The 9,756-nt window shown below is 49.3% G+C and overlaps 1 protein-coding gene across 1 annotated transcript in view; it reads left to right on the forward strand.

Annotated features, from left to right (window-relative positions):
• The first annotated feature begins 196 nt into the window (after positions 1-196).
• RAPGEFL1 (Rap guanine nucleotide exchange factor like 1) overlaps positions 197-9,756 on the forward strand; it is a 16,311-nt gene continuing 6,751 nt past the window's right edge. The window contains exons 1-4 of the mRNA XM_042781100.1: positions 197-716; positions 3,723-3,798; positions 4,677-4,818; positions 5,051-5,148. Of these exons, the coding sequence (XP_042637034.1) occupies positions 197-716; positions 3,723-3,798; positions 4,677-4,818; positions 5,051-5,148 (836 nt within the window). The remainder of the gene's footprint in view (positions 717-3,722; positions 3,799-4,676; positions 4,819-5,050; positions 5,149-9,756) is intronic.

A 9,756-nucleotide genomic window follows, 5' to 3' on the forward strand; every position in this document is an offset into this window, starting at 1 on the left:
CCCTCTGGCACCTCCCCCGGCCACTGGCCACTGGACTCCGGCCAGCGAGCCTCGGGCACCTCTGGCCCCCAGTCCGGCGCCTGGCACGGCCCTCCGCTCTGCCCCTCCGGCTCTGAGCATCGTGTCCCCGCCCCCCCCGCCCGCGCCTGGGACACCTGGGTCCCCCGGCGGCCCCGAGGAGAGGGGCGGGGGGGGCATGAAGCCGCTGGAGAAATTTTTGAAGAAACAGACGTCGCAGCTGGCGGGGCGAACGGTGGCGGGAGGTTCCGGCGGGGGTCCGGGGAGCTGCGGTGGACCTGGAGGGGGTGGGGGACCTGGCGGGGGCGGCGGTCCAGCCGGAGGACCGCGGCCGCTGCAGCGTCGTCAGAGCGTGTCTAGGCTGCTGCTCCCTGCTTTCCTTCGGGAGCCCCCCGCCGAGCCGGGGCTGGAGCCGCCCCCTGAGGAGGAAGGGGTCGAGCCCACGGGGCTCGCGGAGGAGCCGGGCAACATGGGGCCCTGCTGGCTGCAACTGGAGGAGGTGTCTGGGCCCGGGCCGCTCGGGGGAGGGGGACCCCTACGCTCCCCTTCCTCCTACTCCTCAGACGAGCTATCCCCCGGAGAGCCCCTGACTTCACCGCCCTGGGCTCCCCTGGGCGCCCCCGAGCGACCAGAGCATCTTCTGAACCGGGTTCTGGAGCGGTTGGCCGGAGGGGCCACCAGGGACAGCTCCGCCTCAGGTAAGGAGTGGGTTGGCTCATCCAACCCCAAGTGGAGGAATTACAGCCTGGTTCCTTTCCGTGTCCTTGGGTGGTGGGATGACCCTATGCTGTAGCCTTAGTGGGGGTTTGAGAGGTCAGGTGAAGGGGATAGACACAGACCTGCCTTCAGAAGAGAAGGGTAGTGGCCACCTTCCTCCCAGTAGCAGCCTCACTGTTGGCTGGAGAAAAAGCTGAACCTCTTTCTCTCTCTTTAAGCCACCCTTCCTTTCCGTTGGACATTTTATCCACAGACCTCCATGGGTTCCTGATGTTGACTACTCCATCCTGTGGCCCCAAATTAGAGCCTGACATACTAAGATGGAAGCTGCCCAGAGCAGCTGGTGCCTCCCTCCAGAGATGCTCAAAGCCTTGGAAGACCTTACAGGGGTCCCTGATTCTGTCTAGAAGCCTTAGAGCACAGGGCTGCCCACTCTGTGGGACAGTGTCAAAGAGGCACAGGGCCCAAGCTACCCCTTTAGTCTTGGGCAAAGAGATGCATTGTTCTTAGCAGCTTGAGGAGGTGGTCTGGGGTCTGCCTGTGAAGTGGACTCGGAAGGTGTTTGTGGAGGAAGAGGTGGCTGGGTAGGCATTAGGGCCCTGCAGCATCTGGGGGGTCTGAGCCTCTCCAACTCTTTGCCCTTTCAGTGTCAGGCCTCAGCACACCACACGGCCTCTTTAAAAAATAATAACCACACCCTGAGAGGCTTAGTCCCTAAACGATGATGCTATTTCACTACTTCCCACCAGCACCCCTACTAAGGGGCTTTTGAGGAAACTGAGGCCACATATTGCTGGTTGGTGACTGAGCTGGAGAATCTAAGGGTCTTAAAAAAAAAAAAAAAAAAAACATTGCCATGAAGTCAATTCTGACATAGCAACCCTATTAAGACACAGTAGAATTGCCCATAGGGTTTCCAAGGCTGTAATATTTATGGAGGCAGACTGCCACATCCTTCTCTAGTAGAGTGACTGTAGATTCAAACTGCTGACCTTTTGAGTAGCAGCCAAGCTTTTAACCACTGCACAACCAGGGCTCCTTAAGGGTCTTTATCTGTAGGCATTTCATTAAACCTGGTCTGAGGGTTGGGAGCTCCTGGTTGAGGGCCTTAAGGTGTGTGTGTGGGGGGCGATGTAACACTTTACTCTCAGCTCTCTTCAGGGAGCCCAAACCTAGGTGTATGGAGTGGGGCTTCACTCCCCTATATTTTCCCTGAGCCCTGGGACCCTTCCTTTGGCTCAGGCTGCCGCTGCCCTGGGGAGCTGACACCTTTTGGATTTAATTAGAAAAATATCAGACACACACACAGCTCTCCTAACCATAACTTCCCGCCTACACCACACACCCTGTTTCTCTATGACACACTCCCTGGGGAGGCTGTGCTTTGGACCAGAGCCTGCCTTGGAAGAGACAGATGCCAAACTGTAGCCCCCTGATCAGCCTCTCCTCCACTCTGCCCGCGTTCCTGTGCCTCTGCTCTGGTGTAGCTTCCCTGTGAGAGAAAGAATCTAGGAGGGATATCATCCTGATTCCTAGCCCCCATCCCTAGAGCTGGGAGTCAGGGCTAGGAATTGACTAATTTTAAGAGCACAGCAAGGTGGCTGGGCAGAGAGGAAAAGGGGGAGAATGTCTTCCCCGTTCCACAGAAGGCTGGTGCCACCCACTCTGCTCAGTCCCAACAGGAGTAAGTGTACTGAGTTGATAGTCACCTGTATTGCTGGCCCAACAGACTAGATCCCTAGAGTAATTGGGACCCATAACCATCCCAGAGTGAACCAGAATCAGCACAATCCACCACTCTGGTATTTCCCAACATAACCAATATTCTTCAGCCATCTTGGTTCCCTCCCAGGATGTGTGGCCTTACAGAAGATACTCCAAACCTAGCCTAAGCCTCCCAAACTTCTAAGCAGCCCCACCTGACCACTAAGCTCTACTCTGACACTCTGCTTGCCTCAGGCATATTGGGAAAAAAGCAAAGAATCAAGAACCTAGGTTCTTATTCCAGCTCTAGGCAAGTCCCTCCCACTTCTGGGCCTCAGTTTTTTGTTTGTGAAATGCAATAGTTGCAGTAGATGATCTTATGTTAGTTCTCCTCTTCCTTCTTCATGACTAGAATTAGAGGTCAGGGGATGGTGATCCAAGGATCATCAGAAGCTTTGGTTCTGTCCTAGGGAAGTACCTGGGGACCTGGCCCTAACCTGTCCTGATGAGGACACCTGGCTCCTTCCCTGCACCCTGCCTGTCTGTGTGTGCCAGGCTGCCATGCCCCACCCCAGGGCTGGCTGCAAGTCAGGGCGACCTTGTACCTGGCCGACTGGCTGAGCCAGGCCCAGGCCCAGACAGGGGTGTGGAGGGGAAAGTGGGGGGTGAGAAGAGCCACTCCCCTCTATCCTCCCATCATTAACCCTTCCATCTCTGGGCACCCAGAGGACAAGAGTGTTTCTATTTAAAGCTTAGGATCAAAGAGATGCCAGTTGTTCCTCTCCCTTTTAATGAGGCTGGTTCTTACCTGCCTGGCTGGAACTCAAAGCTGTTAAATAGGGAGTGGGGAAGGGAGGAGGAATTCTGAGACATACGCACATATACACACATTCTATATTCAGAAGTTCTCTATCCAGAGACCCTTCTGTGGACTCTCTCTTATTTTGGGCAGGTTTCAAACTTGGTATATTATCTGACCAGCTTCCCACATACTGAAGAGAAGTGGTCATGGCCATCAAAGGGTGTCCCCCCACTCCAGCTGCCTTGGCAGCTGCCAACTCCACCCCCACAGCGGCTGCACAGAACCTTCACTTGTGTGTGTGCGTGTGTGTGTATGCGCACATGCATGTATGTGCATATGCAGTGCCTGATGGGGCAGGTGGCTGTGGCTTCAGCCTGGGTAAAGAGAATTCACCCTCAGAAGCAAGGAAGATGTTGGTGGGTTTCCAGTCTGGTGCTGGAAGTGCCCTCTTAACCTCAGTGGTGCCCGTTGATCTTCACAGATGTCCTGCTGGATGACATAGTCCTCACCCATTCTCTCTTCCTCCCCACGGAGAAATTTCTGCAGGAGCTACACCAGTAATATCCTTTTGTGGAACTTGCAAAGGAGAGGTCAGGAAGGAGCCACCCTACACCATGTGATATCAGAGCTGAGGTCCTCCCCTAGAAAACACACCTGGGGCTCAGTCCTAGTTTTCCTACTCACCAGCTGTGTGATTTTGTACAGAGAATCTAACACTCTGGGTCCTCAGTTTCCTTTTCTGTAAAATAGGGGTAAACAGCACCTGCCCTGGTGTTGTAAAGATCAATATGTTAGCAGATGTGAGAGTGCGTTGGAGATTGCTGATCTCTGTACACAAATAAGGTGTTATTAATCTATTAAGAGTGCCTCTCTTCCCACTGAATGATTGCTGTAAATGTCTGGATACCCAGTGAGTTATTACAGGGTCTGATGTAAACATTAGGTCAGGGCTATGCTTTAGAAGGGTCTGCTAGAGACCTGCCACTGGCTGGGCTATTCATAGAGTTTTGCGTAAGTACAGAGCCTCTCATTTAATTATTTGAAGACCTAATTGTAAACATCAGGGCACTGAGTTGGGTATCCTAGGCTCTCTTAGAAACATTAGGCCTTACATTGAGGTATGGTCAGGTTTGGGGTAAGCATCACTGGCCTCTGTCAGCCATCAGACCACTGTGAACTCCAGGCCCTGGGCTGGCCAGGCATTGGATGGGTTTGGGCAGGGTGTCCACAAGTGAAATTCAAACAGGTGGGTGCCATCCTTATCTACCCTAAGCACAAACCTGGACTGGGGCATGAAGTGGTCTTGGCTCCAGGCACCTCTGGACCTCCTTTCTCCCTGGCCTCAAATCTAGAGAGTATTTGGGAGCAAATGGCCTCCAATCTCCCTTCTCAGCTTCCTCCAGTCTGCCTTCCTAGGGCTTTTCCTTAACTTAGGGGTCAGCTTTGTTCGGGCAGGGGGCATGGAGGGTCCTGATGGGCTGGGCCGGAAGCAGGCCTGTTTAGCCATGCTCCTCCATTTCTTGGACACCTACCAGGGGCTGCTGCAGGAGGAAGAGGGGGCTGGCCGCATCATCAAGGTGGGCCTGGGGGATGGAAAGGTGGGAGTGAGCAGGCTATTGGTTCTGGAACTGGGTGGGAGGTGGGCTTTTGATGGAGCCATGCTCCTCAAGCTGGAAACCTGGAAGGAAAAGACACCGATGCGCCTTAGCTTGTAGTGGATCTTCTGTGCTTAAAAGCATGGAGGCCTTGAAGAGAGCAGTCCTTGGGATGAGACCCTTGCCTTCACCTTCTCTTTCCTGCTCTCCCCAGGATCTGTACCTGCTGATTATGAAGGATGAGTCCCTTTACCAGGACCTCCGAGAGGACACACTGCGGTTACACCAACTTGTGGAGACAGTGGAGTTAAAGTGAGGGGGAGTGGTTGGGGGAGGGGACAGGAAGCGAAGTCTCCACTGTGACAGTGGCTGCCTCTGGACTTTTGGCTCTAATATGGTTTTCTTTCAGCTCCTCTCTCTTACTGGAGGGTAGCACAAGCACAGTCCCTCTACCCATCCATTTGTCTGTCAGTCCAGTGTGGTCAATGTTCAACAACCACCTTCCGGAAAAAGAGCCCTGATTTGTAGCTTTTGTTAATTCCCATGGTGTAAATTCCCTCATCATGTTTGAATGTGGTATTGGGAAGAGAGGTGTAGTAACAAGCTATTTCATAGTATTTCCACCATACAAAACAATAACTGCAAATAACCTCAAGAACGCTAAAACCAAACTCATTGCCATTGAGTCAGATCTGACTCATAGCGACCCCTCCTTGGGTTTCCGAGGCGGTATCACTACGGAAGTAGATTGTCCAACTGTCCTTCTGAGGAGTGGCTGGTAGGTTTGAACTGCCACCCTTCTGGTTAGCAGTCAAGTGCCTTAGGCACTATGCTATCAGAGGTTCCCTTAAGAACACAGATAGTAGTAAAATGCAGTAAAATAATGAGGAAACAAATTTTAAAAAAAAATTTTTATTGTGATTTGGGTAAATGTTTACAGAGCAAATTCATTTTCCATACAGCAGTTCAGACACATTTTGTCTCATGACACTGACTGCAATTCCCCACAATTTAACAGCTCTCTTCCCACTTCCTCCCCACAGTTATCTCTTCCTTGTATCCTTCCCTCCAATGCGCTCCCACCCCACCCCACCCTAGGCTGTCTCCCTGTGCAAACACTGCCCTTCTCTTCTCCCATGATTGATTGCTCTGAGTAATTTATCTACCTGATGCAAATGTTCACCCCATATGCCTGTCTATTATTTGGCTGGGAGCTACAGGAGTGAGTTCAGTTCCAGACCTGAAGGGTAGCTAGGGGCCATAGTCTCAGGGGTCTCACCTGGCTCTATCAGACCAGCAAGCCTTGTCTGATTTTTAAGTTTTGTTCCACATTGTTCTCCCACTCTATCCAGAATCTCCTGCACTGATCCCCCTCCAAGTGGTTGACAGTGGTAGCCAGGAACCATCTAGTTCTTCTGGTCTTACGGTCATGTAGACTGAGGATCACATGGTCAACTAGTCCCTTGGACTACTTAGGAAGTGAATTACTTTTATTTGTAATCATTCATTTGACTGTAATTTATATACACAATGCAACCATGACAGCTGGAACTTGATAGGAGAGCTTTGCTTTTCTGGATCTTGAAAGCTTTCCACTTTTGACAGGGTGAAGTCTTACCACGTTTCCATTGCTCATTTTACTGGAAAATATCTGAGTTTTCTTTGTCTAACAGGTTTTTGCTTACATGGGTTCCAGCTTTCATAGACATACTGTATATAAATCTGTATATAATATGTATGTTGTATATATATATAAGTAAGAAGCCCTGGCGGTGCAGTGGTAAAAGTGCTTGTCTGCTAACTGAAAGGTCAGCAGTTTGAACCCACCAGCTGCTCTGCCTTGGAAACCTTAAGGGGCAACTCTACTCTGTCCTATAGGGTCACTTTGCATCAAAATCGACTGGATGACAGTGGGTTTGGTTTTTTGATTTGGTGGCACAATTGTTAAGTGCTTGGCTACTAACCAAAAAAGATCAGTGGTTCAAACCCCCCAGCTGCTCCTTGGGAAAAGAGACATGGTGATTGACTCCTGTAAAGATCTCAGGCTAGGAAATCTTACAGGGCAGTTCCACTTTGTTCTGTAGGGTCACTATGAGTCTGAATGGACTTGGCACACAGTAACAACAATATATATATATTTTATTTTATTTTGATTTGGGTGAAGATTTACAGAGCAAATTCACTTTCCATACAGTAGTTCACATATACATTGTCGCATGTCATTGACCACAGTTTACCACAATGCAACAGCTCCCCTCCCACTTCCTCCCCATAGTTACCTCTTCCCAGTGTCCATCTCTCCATACTCCCCTGTCACCTAAGCTGTCTCCCTGTGCATAAACTGCCCTTACTTTTCCCATGATTGTTCTCTCCAGGGCGTGTATCTACTTGAAGTAAATGTTTAACTCATATGTCTGTATTTTGTTTGGCTGGAAACCACAGGTGTGGGTTCAATTCCAGACCTGAAGGGTAGCCAGGGGCCATAGTCTCAGTGGTTCCACCAGGCTCTATCGGACCAGCAAACCTGGTCCCCCCCTTTTTTTTTTTTTACCAAATGATTTTGAGTTTTGTTCCACATTGTTCTCCCTCTCTGTACAGGATCTCTTATATCCCTTCCAAGTGGATGACAGTAGTAGCCGGGCACCATCTAGTTTTCTGGTCTCATAGTTGTATAGGTTGCAGACCGGATGGTGTACCAGTTGCTAGGACTGATTGTTTCCATTAATTTTGGTTTTCTTCTTTCTTCTTGACGAGGAGAGACCCATTGTTGCATCTAGATGGCAGCTTGCTAGCTTTTAAGATCCCAGTCGCTATTCGCCAAAGTAGGAGGTGGAACAATATTTTGTATAGTATGTTATGCCAGTTGAGCTTGATGTCCCCTGCAACTATGGTCCCAAGCCCGCAGGTTCAACTACTCGGTCGCTCTGGGTAGCTGGCTGTGACCAAGCAGTGACCACAACCTTGCCCCTTGTCAGCTCTACTATACACCTGGGAATTCTGATCACTCACATAAACTTATAGGACCATTGTCTGCCAACCCTATATATGATCTTGGATACACTCCCCATTTAGACATACCTAATTGTTTAGTCCACCAGCCACTCCTTGGAAGGAAGGTTGGGCAATCCTACTTCTGTAGTGTTACTGCCTCGGAAACCCAAGGAGGGGTCGCTATGAGTCAGGGCTGACTCGACGGCCTATAACAACAACAACAACAATTGTTTAGCCTGTCCACCTATCTATCCGTCCATATACCCATGTTTGCCTTCACTGACAACTCAGTACTGTATATGTAAAAGGGTTCATGTTTGTTATCTGTACTTCCCATGTACCTATGTCTTTCTTATCCTCAATGCTGCCATATTGGTCACTCACATTTGGTACATTGCCCTTCTCTTCACCCAAATCAATATTTATCTCTATCTATCTAACAGCAAACAACAATATTTTTAAATTACTGTGTTTAACAACTAGCTGGCAGAATTCGCCAAAATTTGACAATGAGCTTTCGTGAGCCAAGGCAAGCCAGCATCAGGATACAGCAGTCTCCATCTATCCATCCATCCATCCACGATTGCCCAACCTTCCTTCCAAGGAGTGGCTGGTGGGTTTGAACTGCCAGGCTTCTGGTTAGCAGTCAAGTGCCTTAGGCACTACGCTACCAGAGCTCCTACAACCCTCCTTTAGGACTCCTTATCTTTCACCTGCATTCTTTTTTTTTTTTTTTTTTAATTTTAATTGTGATTTGGGTGAGAGTTTACAGAGCAAATTCACTTTCCATACAGCAGTTCACATACACATTGTCTGATGACATTGACAGTTTACCCCAATGCAACACCTCCCTTCCCACTTCCTCCCCATAGTTACCTCTTCCCAGTGTCCATCCCTCCATGCACTCCTGCCCCCTGAGCTGTCTCCCTGTGCATAAGCAGCCCTTCTGTCTCCCATGATTGTTCTCTCCAAGGGGCGTATCTACGTCAGGTACATGTTCAACTCTTATGCCTGTCTTTTGTTTGGCTGGAAGACACATCTCACCTGTATTCTTGCCACAGCCTTCTAACCAAGGCTTTAGCTTATAGTCCTATATCCTCCTCTCTCTTCTTAACACTTACCCCAGAGAGATCTTTCAAACTTACAAAATGACAATATCACGCTCTTGTTCCCAAAACATCCATAGTTCTCTCTCCTACAAGACAAAGTTACAACATCCTAGCACAATGCCCTTCAATGCCCTTCCCCTTCTTCTGGTCTTCCCCACCTCATCTCCCTGCAACCATGGCAGTCCCTGTGCCCTCATCATTTTCTGAACTCTTATGTTCTCTCAACTTCCTGCTGTCCTTTATATTGTCCACCCCAGAACCCCCCCTCCTACCCTCTTTTCTTCCTGTTGCCTTTCAAGGCTCAGGTCAAATGCCGTCTTCCCAGTGAAAGCTCCTACCCTCTTTAGAATAGCTCTCTCCCTCCTCCTTTCCAACATAGCTCTCCTTGTACCTTTGTTATATCACCTAACACATCCTGCCTAGTGTTAGAAGTAGCTGGATGCACGTCTGTCTCCCTCCCAGACTGTGAAGTTCTTGTTGACAAAATTTAACAAATATCTATTGACCTACTACCATGTGCCAAGCAGTATGCTAGCACTGGAATTTTAAAAAAATAATCATCATCATCAAGAACTAATTCCAGCCCTCAAGAGTTCTCAGTCTTCTAGAAGAGAGAAAGTATGAACATAAACAGTTTCCCAATATTCTACAGGATTTCAGGTAAGAAAGGGACCTTCTCTGGCAGGCAGGATAGATCAGAGAAGAATTCATGGAAGAGATGGCATTTGATTTGGGTCACTTGGATAGTTTTCCTATGCTGATCATTGTTCTCTCTCTCTCTCTTTTTTTTTTTTTTTTATTAGGATTTGGGTGAAGATTT

This window comes from Orycteropus afer, unplaced genomic scaffold, assembly GCF_000298275.1.
Source record: "Orycteropus afer afer isolate SDZICR_OR568_19922 unplaced genomic scaffold, OryAfe1.0 scaffold00085, whole genome shotgun sequence".
In the NCBI taxonomy this organism is placed as follows: Eukaryota; Metazoa; Chordata; class Mammalia; order Tubulidentata; family Orycteropodidae; genus Orycteropus; species Orycteropus afer.